The sequence below is a fragment of the Zeus faber genome (genome assembly GCF_960531495.2).
Source record: "Zeus faber genome assembly, chromosome: 22".
NCBI classification, from domain to species: domain Eukaryota; kingdom Metazoa; phylum Chordata; class Actinopteri; order Zeiformes; family Zeidae; genus Zeus; species Zeus faber.
Window position 1 is genome coordinate 11,466,639 of NC_137209.1, and position 16,753 is coordinate 11,483,391.

Consider the following 16,753-nt stretch of genomic DNA (forward strand, 5'->3'; position numbering starts at 1 on the left):
AGGTTGTGTGCATGTGGGTGGGGGGGGGGGGTGAGGTGGAGCATGGTTAGAAGCAGCACTCTTCAAACACATTAAGGGGGATGGGTGGGGGAGGGGGATGGAGAGAATGTTTGAAGAACAGGAGGAAGTGCAGAAAAGGGAAAACAATGGAGGAGACAAGAGAAAGGAAAGAAGGAAAGACACAGCAAGAAGAGTTCGTCCGGAGTCATCTTGTGGTCATACACCATTGGGCTCGTGTTTCACGTTTCATCTTTGGACTGGAACGGCGATTTCCAGCTTCGGCTTATTTTTAAATCCATCCAAAGAAAAAAAGCAATAAATTGTTCAAAATGGCGGACGGGACTGAAAGTCTTGGTCTTTGTATCAAACACCCAAGTGTGAGTGCCTTGTACTTAAGGCATGACATATATAACTATATGTAATTCAAATATGTAAAAGTTAGTAGCTATCCTGTCAAGAGCCCATCATGACACGTCGATATACAAGTGTGGAGTTATTATGGGATGTATTGTGGGACTGCGCCAAGTAAAAGCCAATCTCCTCTGGCCTCCATGAGAAGGGCATTTGTGCGGCGGAGTGGGGGGTTAACTTAAATCCACTGCAAAATCCGCCTCTCCTTGTTAGCTGTTGCCACGGTGGCCAGCTGCCGTTTCATGGAGAAAGAAAAAGGAGAAAAAAAAAAAAGAGGTTCGCCGTTTTCTTTCATAAAAATAGAATCTTTTGGCTGGGTCGCCTCTGAGGCTTTGGAAGGAAGACTACTCCCATTTTTAGACATTAAAACACAAGCCTTTCTCGAAAGCGCTGGGAACTCAAAGGGTAAAGCGGGGCGCATAGCAGGGACACTTGTCTACTCGGAACGCCTTTTTGGGGCGTTCTAAACCGGGGAATTAACTAGATCTGGGTTTGTTACGTTTATCAAGAGCGCTGAACTTCCTCTGAACTTTGTTGTTGTTTACTGAGGGCCTGTTGCTAACCAGACTTTACGCACACAATAAAGAGGGCAAAAACATGTGGCAGCACTCTCAACCCAGTGAGAGATGGAGGAGAGTGGTACGAGAGAGAAGGCATTGGTAGAGGTCAAACAAACAGACTGCTGATTACACAGAGGAGCTACGCATGGAAGAGAGGGAGAGAGAGAGAGAGAGACGCACTTTCTCACATGGACTAGAATGGCTGGTGATGGAAAAATAACCATGGATGCACCAATTGTGAAATGCTGATGCCGATTTTTTTTTTTTTGTTTATTCATTTTGTTGTTATCAATTCCCCTTTTGTGCCAGGGAAACAAGTATTAATAAAAAAAATAAGAAATATTAATTATAAAATAATAACAGAGCTGTTGTCTTTCAGCCCTTCACACTATCTTTGAATGAGCACAAATGAAATCATATGAAACATATTAAATCGTATGAAACAGCCTTTAATATAACGTTTCACATGACATATTTTTGTGAAATAAAACTATTTCAAAAGCTTTTATAGCCTGCTTTACAACGACCCATTGAATGAGAAGAATTTTTCAGTAGTTCACATAGCCCAATAAAAATTATTTTTGGGAAACATAAATGAAATGTAATTAAATGTAAAAGCGATTAGAAAAGCAATAAAGTTAAATTAATTTAACTTTTTGCCATCCTCGGCAACAGAATTACAGCCGGAGGTTACGTAGCTACCTCACAGATATAGAGAAAGGGAGGAGCAGACTCTGCTCCGGAGTTTAGGGAGCTGGCAGATGCAGTTTTCTCTGAAATATTGCACTTAAATGGCTCACATAAAAACGTGGATTGATATAAAAGTTTTTATTCTATTTATTATTTGCATGAAAGCTGTTTGGTGCTATAGCGAGGAAGATGGAGAATTTGCACATGGTGTCTCCTGCGTGGCACAGTTGGTCTGGTATAAGAGATAGATATACAGTATATATATATATCAGAAAAAATAATTAGGTTTTTAATATTTTATCGCAGTGTTTGTACCCGACCATAGCAACATATAGTCAAAGCTTTCTTTGTTTTGCCATCGTACCGCCCCCTCGGTCCCTCCATGTTGTTCAGAAAGTTATGTTATCCCATCGTGTCACCATTAAGCACGGTGCTTGTTTTGTTCCATAAGGAAAGGGAGTAGAATAAAAAAATGTACATCTAAAATAAAAACAACCTGTTTTGGCACGGCAATCGCGCCTGTGTTGGCACTTCCAGAGAACGGGCGCCCCCCATCTCCGGCACCACTTGGGGACTGTCGGAGAGGAAGACAGATGCACAAATTGTGCCCAGTTCGCTCCCTCACCGTGCCCCCCTTGGCATGACACCCGAGGCCACCGCCTATGTTGCCTATAGGAAGAGCTGGTCCTGCCGACAACACTTAGCCAGTGCAAAATTGATGCGACACAACAGATAAAAATCTGGCTGCTGCCATCGGTGATTGTCAGTTTGTTTGCAGATAGGCAATGGCAGTCAACAAGGCGAATATGGGCCGATACAGACGTACGGCCGATAAATCGGTGCATCCCTAAAAGTAACAGCATTCACTGAGTGAGTGTTTGTATGTGCATGCATGTCAAGTGTGTATCCAGCATAGCAATTTGTAGGGCATATGAATTCCTGTGTGTGTGTGTGTGTGTGTGTGTGTGTGTGTGTGTATATGCCTAAGCCTATTAAGCCCTGCGTATAGCTCTGCTAGGAGTTAATATTCCATCACAAGTCCCCCTAATCGCCTTAGAGAGAGACAAGAGGACCAGAAAAGAGGGGAAAAAAAAGGAAAAAGGGGAAGGACAGAACACAATCAAAGAAAAGAGAATACACAGTGGAGAAGAAAAGAAGAGGAATGACAGAGAGGAGAGAGATTCAGAGAAACAGTGTTTAAAAGGGGGTGGGGTTGGGGTTGGGGATGGGGGATATTCACAAGTAGACCAGCCCCAAATACTTTCAAAGCATCACCAATGACCAGTACAAACACAGACTCTCTAGACATCAGCAGTTAGCCACAGCAGCTACGCGGTAATGGGCGACCCCTCTCTTCTCCCAGATGCACCCGACACCCTCAAGCGGGGCAGGTTATATGGCATGGCAAATTCTCATTTAGAGTTTTTTTGTTGTTGATTTTTTTGGGGGGGGCGACAAATAGGGTGAATTAGATCCTCCACAGCAGAGATGGACACGCCTGACACTCGCCACATGCTACATCGACACACCCCGAGTGTAGTCACAGGGGTGCAGCCACTATGTCGGGAGAGAGAGGGTGACTTGAGGCCGACACAGTCAAGCAGGGATGGTGATGATTGATGAATTACACATTAGAGGCTAGCTTTAGCATTAGGGTTAATAATGCTAATGGATTGGCGTGGGAGGAGAGTATGAAGGGTTTAAGCCATGAGTTATGCAGTTGTGTGGCCACGGGTTTGTGTGTGTGTGTGTGTGTGTGTGTGTGTGTGTGTGTGTGTGTGTGTGTGTGTGTGTGTGTGTGTGTGTGTGTGTGTGTGTGTGTATAACTGATTATAGACTGATTATAGGCACCAGCTTACCTGCTTTTCAGGCCTGACCACAAAGAAAACAACAATGGACAATAATGTGTGTGTGTGTGTGTGTGTGTGTGTGTGTGTGTGTGTGTGTGTGTGTGTGTGTGTGTGTGTGTGTCATAACAGAACTGGTCTAGCAAATCTAAGACGTACAAAAAAAGCGAAAGAATGTTGAGAGTAAACTTGGTCTAGGAAAGACAAAATGCCCCGACCGGAAGTCTAAAATAGGGCTACTCTGTCCGACTGGCACTCCAGTTCTCTGTGCCTTGCTTTTAGGTCAGAATAAAGTTCTCAGTTAGTTGGAGACAAAAATTAGGCCAGGGAACTGGCCTAGGGTGAGATGAGTCAGAAGATTCTTTTTTTTCCTGGTTTGCAGTTCAGCTTTTGCAACCGCTTACGTTGAGGGACGGAGGGAAAGATCGGAAAAATTGCTCAGCAGGCAAAGAGCGATGAAGGAGCGTGAAGGATGCTACTTAGAAGTGTGTCAGCCTGTTTTTTGTGTGTGTGTGTGTGTGTGTGTGTGTGTTTTTGCAGAAACCCTGGCTCGAACTGGCATGCGTACATCACCCCATCACCGAGTGATTTGTAAACTGCTCCAGCTTCGTCCTAAATCCCCGGCGGTGACCGACTTCCCCGTCTTCCCAACAAGCCAGTTGTGGGGCTGCTTCATTCACAAACTACAGTCTGTGTCTCACATTCCATGTCTCGGCAGACAGATTTTATTATTATAATTTTTTTTTAATGCGATTATTCACTCATTGCTTCCCTGCATCACAAGGCCAGTGTGTGTGTGCGTGTCTGTCTTTGTACCTGTCCTTGCCGTTCTGGATGCCCTGTCCCAGTGTGGCTCTCTCAGTGAGCGGGGAGTTCCTACTGCGGCCTGTGCCAGTGGACAGAATGCTGTTCTGTAGGGAGGCAGAGCAAGAGAGAGAGGGAGATGTTAAAGAAGAAAAACAGACATGGATGACATAAGAGATGGAATCTATAAGAGAGGACGGGAGGGATGACAGCAGCTGAGAATAGAGAAACTACTGAAGATGATGAAAGGGCAGCAAGTTCGTGGCAGGCTACTGTGGCCTTGGGATCGACCACCTGGGTACCAACGGGATGCTAGTTTGTTGCCTTTGTTGGACAACAGATTTGACTAGATTGTTCCCTCAATAAAGTAAACAATGACTCACAACCATCGCTTTCTGTATTTGTCGACCATTAATAAAGCTTTGCTTATTACTTCTTACATAAAGTCAATTATATTGTGGCAATTTGCCCGCCACACACCACCCGGGCTGCGTTTTCAGGGCCCTCTGGCACAGGGCACAGATGATGGAGTATAAAAATAACAGTTTACTCTGAAGAGTGGGCTAGGTTGAGAAAGCCCCAGAGCAGATGGACTGCTTGTCATGACAAAGGCTCCTCTCCTGTGTGTGTGTGGGGATGGGGGTTTTACCTGTCACCCGTTAGACCAATCAACGAGCAACAGGTATAAAGCCACACTGATCCTGGGCCCACAGCTTAAGATATGATTTTCGGTGGTTGCACTGGGATCAGTTGTGGGTTCAGAACAACACCCATTCACAAGGATGTCTGCAGCCTGCGTACGCACACACCAGCAATTGTTTACCTCCACGTGCATGTGTGTGTGCGCGTTTGGACGTACACACACTCAGACGTTTACTTCAAAACAAAACATTGTTTCAAAAGCAAACCATTTCACGGGTTCCGCTCGTGTCCTGCGGTCATTTTAACACTATCCCTTGCCAGCGCGGCTGTGATCGCACTTGCCCCAACCAACCATGTGCTTCCTCTGCATATATGTGGTTTGCGTGTGCGTTTTCCTCACGGTGGAAGGAGTGGCGCTTTTCTTGCGGTCGGAGGGGACCAGCGGGCTGGCCGGCACCTTGGTGGTGGAGCTACCCGACGAGCCCTTCCTCCCGGAGTCGTCTCCTGCCGTGCTGCGGTTGTCACCCTGAGCCCCCCGCTTGGAGTAGGAGGTGCCTGAGGTGGTGTGGGGAGGTTGGTGGAGAGGGGAAGAACGGGAAAGGGGGGTGGCAAGAGAGTAAAAGGAAACGGGACAGGGGGTAAGACGGCGTGGATGAGGGGATTGGAAAGAAAGAAAGAAAGAAAGAAAAAGAAAGCTAACAAGACACACTCCTTAAGGTTTCTTTTGTACTTTTACTCTGTGTTTTCATAATTGACCCCCTCTGGGAGCTTCATCCCTCGCTCCTACCTCTTCTATTTTCCTGCTCTTTAAATTGTAGATCCCCCGCCCCACCCAAACTACTCCTGTTCCCCCATTTACACCCGCCGCTCCTCACTCGCAATTCCAACACACACATCAATCTCACCCTGGTCGGTGGCTCTGCGGGGCTTCTGATTGGACGACACACTGCGCTGCACCTTGGTAAAGAGAAAGACGACGTGCGCGTCAGTGGGTGTGCACACACACTTTAACAAGCGTGTTAAAGGCAAGTCTGGGATGTACGTGTGTGTTTGAAGATGAATCTGTGCAGGAAACGCAGGAGAGCACAGAGGGACGACGGACAAAGAAATCTGCACTCCCAGGTGTTTGAGAAAGGCTTTGTTCAAAATTCAAAAGTTTAAGAAAGAAAAAATTCCATAACTTCCCCTTTTTAAAAGGTCGAAGCTAAGAGGCGGAAGGGCAGAAGAAGAAAGCGGTGAGTTTGTTGTGCGACTGTGTACTCGCTGTACCTTGTGGGGCGGTGAGGGAGCATTAATGTTGCTTACATCACTTCCAGGGCGAGGCTTGATTGAACCTTCCTCCAGCTGGAGGGAGAGAGAGAGAGAGAGAAACATGTTTTTTATTCATTTAGACCACCAGTCAGTAACGTGATTTTGTCATTTGAAAACCATACAGTCCCAACGAACGACGATAAATACCCACTGTTTCTCATTTTGAAATGGATTTAGAAGGTATTTCTGTTAGTTGAGACGGCATATGATGCATCGCAGCTTTAGGCGTGTGTGTACCTCAGAGTTCCTATAATCCAGCAGCAGGTAAGTGGCCATCACATCGTTGTACTTCTGGTTCACCAGGGAGTCCTGGATCTCCTCTTGAGAAAAGCCCATCTGCAGCATGATGTCTGCACGCACGCACACACACGCGCAGACGCGCACGCACACACACACACACACACACACACACACACACACACACACACACACACACAAGTGAGTCTAATATAGGTCAGGACACCTGTGCTACAAATGGCTAAAGGTGGATATGAGCAAACCCCCGACTGTCTGTTAAGACAGTTAATAAGCCAAAAAACCCCAGAGCCCACACTGAGCCTGTGTGTCAGGGCAGGAAAACGACACCAGCCAGAAGCCAAAATGTCCCCATCCTCGGGGTAGTCATTAGAGGGAAGCGGTTTGCCAACGCCATCAGCCACTTGGCGGGCTTTTTCGGAAGCATATGGAAGATCTATTGCTAAAAACACCCATTTGGACTGGCAGGGGTTCACATGGACTCGAGGCAACCTTTTTTCCTTTCCTTTCCTTTCAATTTTCAAAGCACAGTGTCGCCTCACTATTCGAGAGTTTGGGGAGAGTGTTTGTGTGCAGGGATGTGTGTGTGTGTGTGTGTTCGTGTGTACCTGTCCTCTTGGGGTCCTTGTAGTCTGGCTGTGGTTCGATGTAGGGTTTGAGCTCCTCCTCCTCGTGGCCCACGTTCATCCACCTATCCCTCATTATCTGCTGCTGGGACCAACGGCGCCCACAGCCAGGGGGGGATAGAGAGGAGAAGAGGAAAAGATGTTCAAGATGTTGAAGAAGCAGAAGAAGAAGAATAATACAGGAGGAGAGAACACCAGCACAGCTAAGGACAGAGGAGAGGAGGTGCTGATTAATATAAATTAATAAAAGTAAGCTGTAGATTTATTTTGAGTGTATTTTTTGTAGTTATTGTAACTAAATAGTATAGTGTCCCAGTGCATTTTTGAGGGACCTGACAGTTTAGGCTTAGACCGTGAGACCCCAAATCTGCAGGATTGCCTCACTTGAGGACGATCGGACTCCCAATTTTTAAATACAACAAACGGCCCTGTGTGCGAGTACCTCTAGGCTGCCTCTCTTGGAGGGGTTCAGGATGAGGAACTTCTTGAGCAGGTTCTCGCAGTCGGTGGACATGTAGAAGGGAATCCTGTATTTGCCGCGTAGAACGCGCTCCCGCAGCTCCTGGAGACACACGGCCGGGATCAATCGTTGGACATTTTTTTTGCCAAGTTTACTTCAGTAAAGGTACAAATACCCCCACACAAAATGACTGTTCTAACTGTTCTAGTGAAGCAAAAGTGTGTAGCTCTAAAATGTATTCAAGTTACGAGTGAAATGTATACAAGTGAAGGTTTTCCTGCAGATCAGTGCTTATGCATATCCTGACATGGCGAGCGCTTAATATAAATGTAGATCCTAATTTCATAAAAAAAAAAAATATTCTAGTGTTGGTCTCACATCAAACAATCTTCTGAAATTATTATTATTATAATTTTTTTTAAAGCCGAACAACCAGAAAATGCCCCGACCACTGTCGCACCTTGAGGTTCTGCCCGTCAAAGGGCAGCGAGCCGCTAACCAGCGTGTAGAGGATGACCCCCAGGCTCCAGACGTCCACCTCGGGCCCGTCGTACTTCTTGCCTTGGAAGAGCTCTGGGGCAGCGTAGGGCGGCGAGCCGCAGAACGTGTCCAGCTTGTTGCCCAGCGTGAACTCGTTGCTGAAGCCAAAGTCGGCAATCTTGATGTTCATGTCGGCGTCCAGCAGCAGGTTCTCAGCCTAGAGAGAGAGAGAGAGAGAGAGAGAGAGAGAGAGAGAGAGAGAGAGAGAGAGAGAGAGAGAGAGAGAGAGAGAGAGAGAGAGAGACTAATTTGCTGACAACGCTATTTGTATGTAAACTGCTTTGGCATTTTTAATGTAAAACAGTGATGGCAATAAACTTATATAAACACTGTAGAGGGAGAGTGGGTGAGGAGGGAAAACGAGCGAGGAGATTGAAGGGACAATATAAATAAGGAGGAAAGATTAAGGAGGGAACGGCAGGACAGAGAAGTGCATTGGTGAGGGAAAAGTGGACGGATTATGACAAGAGACAGAGAGAGGGCGGCGAAGACAAAACTAAGCATTAAATGGTGAGAGGGGGAAAAAAATAGAGGGGGGTGACGAGAAGTGATGAGAAGGCGGCGGCAGAAGGAACAAGACAGGAGCAGAGAGGAAGTTAGGAGTGAGCTGGTGGCGTAGGACTGACCCACAAAGCAGAACTACAGAATCACACTGGGCTTCTGAAAAACACGCAACCCCTGAATAATGCAGCTGCAACGCAGGATGGATGACGGGAAACAGCTCGACTGGAATAAAAGGGGTTTTTGGTTTGATTGTCATTAAAGTGTTCCGCGTAGGCCGATGATTCTGCCTGGGAAAATATAATAATAATTAAATAAAAACAACCCCTCAGTGATGAGGAAAGTGATAATGAGGTGAAAGCAGGACTCCTGGGCTGTGTGGAGGCAGCACGGCAGAAAAGGGAAGCCATTGTATTTTCCTGACTGTGTGTACATGCACGTCCTTATGCCTAAACTTAGCAAGCTGGGAGGCAAGGGTTGCCTAGCAACAGGTGCACTCTTACTTTTCACTGGATGAGAATGTTCTACGGAGCGTGTGTGGTGTGTGTGTGTGTGTGTGTGTGGGGGGGGGGGAGGGGGGCATGGCGTGGCATTATCTCCAGGCTCTGACCTGAGAAATGGAAAGCACTGGCACTCATGGCGCATGTCTATAAAATACCACAATTCTATAAAAGAAGCCGTTTACAGCACACTCAAGGGCAACGTATGTGTGTGTTTCGCCGTTTCAAGCGTGGGACCCAGGTGTGCCCCACCGCTGGACCTTCACCGACATCTAAACACTGAGGTGCGGTTCCACAACACCATCTTGTTTCCAAAAAAAAAAAAGGCAGCTGACAACACGTCCCACAATGTGATTTTGTGTGTGTGGGGTCGTGAGAGGTGCGCTTACAATCCCAGCAATCATGAAAATGTGCTGCCTGCGAGTCCGGCGCCACAATGAGGATTTAGAACGCCGCGTAATTCTATGAAACAAACTGACCTGGAAGCATTTAGATACATATCTAAATCAAGTAAATTAAAGGCAAAAGCAAAGAAAGAGAGAGGAGCACGGGGGCCAAAAAGCTAGTGAGCACCTTGGAACATGAGATCAAAACACTGGGATGGAACCAAAAAAGAGAAAAATTATTATTTCTGTGTGTGTGTGTGTGTGTGTGTGTGTGTGTGTGTGTGTGTGTGTGTGTGTGTGTGTGTGTGTGTGTGTGTGTGTGTGTGTGTGTGTGTGTGTGCATAAGCCCTCTGTCCCAGAAGAAGAGCATTAAATCATCTTTGTGTTTAAGCCCGGGTTCGGCAATGGGAGGGGGTCATCTCAGCGACGTCAAATCATATGAAGATTAACGCACGGGCGGGGAGAAAATGAAAACAACAGAGGGAGAGAAGCATATGGGCAGATATACGCAATGACAGTATGTGCGTGCGCGCATGTGCAGAACGCAGTCGGGGCGCCCGGCGTTTGCGTGCCCGCTCACCTTGAGATCTCGGTGCACTATACACTTCTGATGACAATACTGCACTGCAGACACAATCTGGAGCAACGGAGACAGAGGAGAGAGAGAGGGGTGGGGTGGGGGGGGGGGGGGGGGGGGAGAAACAGTTGGTGTGAAAATAACTGATCACTCTTCTGAGGCGTAGCGCCGTGATACACGCCCACGCGCTTAAAGAGGCATTACAAAATGCAAAGGCAAGGACTTTCAAGTACTTTTTAAAGCGCCATTTCTTTCGTTTTCATGAACTAAACGCATCATCAATTTTCAATGCAATCTTTATTAATTGAAAGATCTCATCGTCTATTATTTATATTGGTGTGTTTAGGGACTACTCAAGCACTTCAAGCACCCCAGGGACCTGAAAGAAACGGTAAAGCAGGGCGTACACACTCCCTCCCTCCAAACAGAAACGAGCGCACGTACAGGCCTCGCGCATTCCCATTTTTTCGCCCGCTTACAGCCAGACAGACACCAAGCGTACGCCGTCTCCTCCAAGCATATAAACATCTAAAAATAACCACGCCGCAACCGCACAAAAACACACACACACGTACACACGGAGAGCTCTTTAATGCCACACCTGTCTGAATTTGGCACGGGCCTCCTTTTCCTTCATCCTGCCGTGGGCCACTAAGTAATCAAAGACCTCCCCTGGAGAGAGGGAGAGAGAGAGAGAGAGAGAGAGGAGGCAGTGAGCCGTTGCTCTTGAGGCGGGAGGGGGTTACCCCGCAGATCGGGATGCCGAGCTCAGGAGGACACTGGGACAGGACGCCACAAAGTATCTATGCGATTTCAGTAATTTGACAGCATTCAACAAAGTCTACTAAACATATCATGATTATTTTTCAAAATGCTATCATCTTACCTTCCACTTTGGCATTATGATCAAATATTATTGTGATCAGTCATACTACCATTATTATTTTTATTACAGTATTAGTATTGAGTTAGCATTAGCATAAAGACACTATTTTAGTTACTATACTGCTACCGCACTGTTGCTGTGTACTGTACTATTTATTTACTTAAACGTAACTGCAACCTGCCCATATTGGGCTCACAAGTGAGTTAACAGAACTGTTTATGGATTTGTTCTGATATTTTATTTGATCAGTTTTCTAACTTTTAGATTTGTTTTTCTTTTGACTTGCACTACTGTTCTGTCAACTTCTGCTGATGCAACACCTGAATTTCTCCCTACCCTGGAGTATTAATAAAGTGTTATCTTAACTAATTTTTTCAGTAGTTTTACAGAAACAGCCGAATAAGGACAGACAGACAAGTGTACTGTCTAAATGCATATGATGGCTCAAAGATGATTGGCTGTAAGCAGACACTCTGGGCCAAAAGTTTGTTTCCCGTGCAGTAATTTATTGCAGAGGAACTCTTGCAGAGTGACATATTAGATAGATTTGATTTTTCTCTCATGACCTATCTGGGACCTTCCGACAAAAAAACTTTAATCAAATGATGCGGGACGCTGTATTAATATGGTTCATCGCAGATGCTGATAATGTGCCGCAATCAAAATGCACCCCCACCCCTATTCATAATTTCCTGCCCAATTCAATGTAGAGAGACAAGCTACTGTAGGACCTAAGTTAAGATATACTGTATCCGAATGCAAATTACATAAATTTGCCAACTTATAGACTGGACTCCTAAACTGGTGCAGTGTAACAACAGTTGTGTAATGTCAAGCTTTTTGTTGATTTCTATGCTAATTTTATTGATGTAGCTCATTCTAGGTTTACACTTATTGTTATTAGGTCGTTCTAACAGCCCATTTTATATTTGTGTATTCTATTGCTTATTGGATATTCTCCATCTTCAATCTTCAAATGTATCCCTAGCCTCACTGTTATATTGTTATAATTCATTCAAAAGTAAAATTTGTATTTACAGGTACAATTTAAGATTTACCATAAGATGTCAACCCTCAACCAACGAGTAAGCAACTGGCCAATACACACTCACCTCCACTCGCATACTCCATTACCAGGTACAAAGTCTTTTCGGTCTCTATCACCTCAAATAACTTGACTGTGGAGAGAGGGAGAGAGAGAGAGACCGATGCATTCATTGTCTTTCAACTCGAGCCACGTGATCTTGGGAAAATGGCTGTTTGGATGGCCCGCCGCAGCGATGGAGAGGGAGAAACGGACGATCCGGTGCAACTCACCTATGTTGGGGTGATTCAACAGCTTCATGATCCTCACCTCCCGAAAGAGCTGAGGGAGCAGAGCGCACACAGAGAGTGGTGTCAGAGACTCTAGACTTTCTTTTGAATTTCGACGTTTTGGTATATAGTTAAAGCCGGTAGTTCAGCGTCACAATCCAAAGTCTCCCTTAGGCATCAAGTAGCGACCCAAAGGTGAATTAAGACTCAAACCATTCCAATTTAATTCACAAAGTGAATAGTGTGGCAATCAACAATGTTTTAATGCATGCTAAAAACACAAACACAAAAAGTGTTATAAGGGGTAAAAAGGCCAAAAATGAAATTAAAGTATTAAAAGAAATTCCAGAGTTTCAAAATACGGTTTTATCAGCAAAATAACAGGCAAAACATTTGATTGCTTTGCTTTGAAAAGGTGGACATATGTGGCGGCAGCCCACTCAAATTCGACCCGCGACCCAGTTTTCTATTGAATCCTGGTTTATAGTCGCTGCAGCTGTAGCGTCGTTTAGTGTGCGCGTCATAAATGACGTCATTGCGGCACTCGCGATATCACGCATGGCGATTTTGAGCGAGGGCAAGCTCCTCCCAATTTTTGGAACCATGCGCTTCAGGTAATTCAAGATGGACGCTTCTGAAGGAAGGTTGTGCGAAGAGGTCCGCAGGTACAATCTGTAACGTCTTGCACTCAACAAACTGAATCAAATGAACAGAGTCGGAAAATTGAACGACTCTTTTTACTATGTGACTTGTCAAGTACCGAAAAGAGTCTAACCTTAAATCATTAGGAATAGTCCTCACTTTCAGTGGGCACAGAGCTGGTATTGTGGCTGGAACTGATTAATTATATAGATTGGTATGGGGCTGCAATTTCTATCTTGCAATACAAGAGCTAATATTTATTCTTGGGGTTTTTTTTCAAGTGGAAATTGACAAATTTTCACAGCACACCTGGTGAGATAAGTAGTTGAAAAACACTGATTTAAATAATAGACCTGAGAAATCACAAAGCTTTTATCCAAGCTGAGGATGTTCATACACTCTTTCAAGAGGCAAATCAATAGTCGGCACTATTTGGCTTCGGCACGTCTCTACACAGCACATCCGTCTTCACGCTTCTCGACGTGCGTGACGTGTGCACACACGGGAGCGCACAAACAAGGTATGTGTCTCCGTTGTGTGCGCACATGTACTGGGTGCGTGCGTGAGAGTGGACAGACCCCACCCTGCACCGATGAAAGGAAGTAATTGCAGCTTGTTTCCTGTAATTAAAACTCTCTCTGAAAAGTAGACCACTTCAGAGAGAGAGGGAGAGAGCAAGATCCAAGAGCCAGTGGGAAGGAATGACTTTAAAAGTTTGCGAAATGGGATATGATGGAATGACGTTTGAATACTGTGTGCGTGCGTGCGTGACTCACCTTCTGCAAACTGGAGGAGTTGAGCTGTGTCTTATCAATGATCTTTACAGCCACCTGAGAGCAAAAAAGGGTCATATATTGATTTGTTCGAGCAAAATAGCTATAGGACGTGTTGGCTTAAGACAAATAAAAATAGCGTCGACAGCGACACACAGAACAGATCACACACACAAATAGATTTGGACAGAAGTAGCTAGCGCTGACATGAGAAGTGGGATGCACAATCACAATAGTTTCATCAGAAGATAGAATTCAGTCACAGATGTGCGAGCACACTTAGAGCACACACACACACACACAGAGCTTAAACCACGTCATCTTGAGGTCTGTACAGACCAACAAAGATGTGTGATCAAGAGAGAAACCTATAAACAGAAAGACAGGGAAAGAGATGGGAGGACCTAAGAGAGAAATGGAAACAGAATTACAGAGAGTAAGAGAGAAGAAACAAAGACAGAGAAGAAACAAACTAGTGCGATAAGAAGAGAGGCAAAGAAACGTGAAGGACACAGAATGGCAAGAGAGTGACAGAGAAAGAAGAACAAGAAGAACACTTTTATTTTTCTGAACAACCCTCTCAGAAAAATAAAAAATGTTCCTTAAATGTTCTTCCATTCCTCTCCCTAGCTGTGCCGGTCTGACTCTGCTTCATGCCCTCTGACTCTCCCTTGTTTTCTGTCTGTCCCTCAGTTACAGAATGTGTGTGTGTGCCAGCGAGTCACATGGAGCGTTATCAGGGTGTCAGGCACAGAGCTGTCACACATTTACAAAGCTCCGCCCATTAGCGGTTTTACACACGCACGCACGCGGGTGCGCAAATCGGAGTCAGCTCTTCCACTTTAGGGGACATTTCAGCTAGGGCTGTCACGATCATGAAATTTCAGCTCATGATCAACTACTAGACAAATAATTTGAAGCTTATAATACACAGCTTCTAAAAGATGTGCCATTATGTGACATGACTTGTAAATTGGAGCGTAAATTCAGGTTGACTGTTAATTTGCCTGGGCCCAACTGATGGAAACACACCTACTTTAAACATTGGTTTAAAATTCCCTTTAACTTCGGATGTAACACACATTTGTGGAATCTAATGATTAGCTAACTGATAGCGATCTCTTCAGATGATAAGGATCGGGTGATTTTGTCATAATTGTGACAGCTCTGACTCCTGCAAGTTCTGTCGCATCGGAATTTCAAAAAAATGCTGACAAGTTTCACAAGGAAGCCGTTGTTCAGATGTTCAAAATGCTTATTTGTTTTTTTTGTTTACAAGGAGAAAAGTTTCAAAAATTTTCATTTTTTCCTTTGAGCCTAGAGGGGCAGATGCGGTTCGACAGCACACTTCATCGTCACTAAAGACATTAAAGGCCAACGTGCCAGCTTCAGGCTGGTGGCATTTGGACAGATGAAGATATATAGACAGACAAGGCCGACAGCTAGTTTTCTACTTCATTCGGGTGTAAACACCCGAAGGTGTTTGGCAAAGGGATTACAGAAGTTCAAAATGTCTGGATTTAAAGCCAAGTCAAACCAGCATATCGTTAACAGCTTTCTCGCCAGAATACAAGGAAGAGATCCACTCTTAAGTTGTGTGTGTTTTAACAGAAGTACCTACCTCTTTGCTCGTGAGGACGTGCCGTGCCAGCTTGACCTTGGCAAAGTTGCCCTTGCCGATGGTCTTCAGTAGCCGGTAGTTACCAATGTGGGGCTGGTCGTCTGCCGTCGTAGCAACGGAGTTCCGACAGCGTGGCATGCTGGAGCGACTGGACTTTGAGTCCTTTGAGGGAGAAGGAGGAGGGAGAACAGAGGTTTCAATTTGGGGAAATAATCCTTTAACATTTTTTTAATTCCCTGGATTACACAGCGTATGGTAAAAGTGAGTTTGGATGAAAGTTCAAGAAGTAGGGCTGGGTATTTGGCAGGATCTCATAATTTGATTTTGATACAAAGGGTCTATATAAACATTAGGACAAGCAATACACTATATATAGATAAATCATTGTTATCTTTAACTGTGATTCTAGTACGTTGTAGAGCACTATTTTTATCTGGTCGTTTTGCTGTCATCGAGAAACTGTTGGAGGCTGATTTTCTTTTAAAGCCTGCTCTTTAAATATTAATTTTTTGGGGTGCAAACAATTTACTTCTTTGGATTGTGGCTTTTAACTCAGTCATGTCAGGGTCCATGGCTGCAATGCTCCAAACACACACACACACGCACGCACAGCAATGTGAGCGTGTGAGATCTGAGCAGACAGGTGATGGGATCAGGGTCAGAGAAGAGAGTGACTGGCTCCAGGGTGTCGAGACGTCCACACACAAACACACACTCACGAATGTGAACACACACATGTGCACAAGGACACAAGCTCATGTACACATGCACACCGGTGAGATCAGGAGATTTGACACCAGAGAGAGCGAGAGAGAGAGAGCGAGAGAGAGCGAGAGAGAGAGATTAAGCCCTTGTACCAATGAAAAATAACTTATTTCTGTCTCATAAGTGCCGACAGACACACTGATCTTTTTGACCAACAGCATCCCTTTCCTCTAAGGTCCCCTGGGACACAGGAAGAGAGGACAACCACGAACATTTCCGGATTTGTGTGTGTGTGTGCTTCTTGCTCCAGATGGTATGATCTAACGTCTGTAACCCCCTCCCCCTCCCCCCCCAATGCTGACAGGATGGTCTCTTCCCCACGATAATAGGCCGATCAGGGCGAAATGTGAGCAGGAGAAGAGCAGTGAAGAACTCTGCTCTTGTGAGGGGAAGCATCAGAGAAAGGTTCCCCCCTGAGTACAACAGAGGATCAAACATTGTTGCGCTGTTTGTGTGTATGTGTGTGTGTGTATGTGTGTGTAGGAGACAAGGAAAGGGAGGATGTGTGTGCCTGCAGTTTCCTCTTTGCGCCAATTATGACCAGGAGGAGACCACAATCCATGGAGGGCGATGAGGACAGCGTTTCGTACAATGAGGCTTAATCTGAGTGTACAAAGCTCATTTCTGCACCAGCCGGGCGTC

General features: G+C 45.4%; 1 protein-coding gene across 4 annotated transcripts in view; it reads right to left on the reverse strand.

Moving 5' to 3' along the window:
- mark2b (MAP/microtubule affinity-regulating kinase 2b) overlaps positions 1–16,753 on the reverse strand; it is a 48,191-nt gene that overhangs the window by 13,539 nt on the left and 17,899 nt on the right. For 3 of the 4 annotated variants that reach the window (XM_080022904.1, XM_080022906.1, XM_080022903.1), the window contains 14 exons: positions 15,347–15,508; positions 13,729–13,782; positions 12,314–12,362; positions 12,109–12,174; positions 10,712–10,782; positions 10,114–10,170; positions 8,067–8,303; positions 7,589–7,708; positions 7,129–7,228; positions 6,503–6,615; positions 6,224–6,298; positions 5,860–5,911; positions 5,355–5,509; positions 4,325–4,419 (listed from right to left, as the gene is read on the reverse strand). In XM_080022904.1, coding sequence (XP_079879030.1) covers positions 4,325–4,419; positions 5,355–5,509; positions 5,860–5,911; positions 6,224–6,298; positions 6,503–6,615; positions 7,129–7,228; positions 7,589–7,708; positions 8,067–8,303; positions 10,114–10,170; positions 10,712–10,782; positions 12,109–12,174; positions 12,314–12,362; positions 13,729–13,782; positions 15,347–15,508 — 1,406 coding nt within the window. The remainder of the gene's footprint in view (positions 1–4,324; positions 4,420–5,354; positions 5,510–5,859; positions 5,912–6,223; positions 6,299–6,502; positions 6,616–7,128; positions 7,229–7,588; positions 7,709–8,066; positions 8,304–10,113; positions 10,171–10,711; positions 10,783–12,108; positions 12,175–12,313; positions 12,363–13,728; positions 13,783–15,346; positions 15,509–16,753) is intronic. The other variant, XM_080022905.1, reaches the window with a different exon arrangement.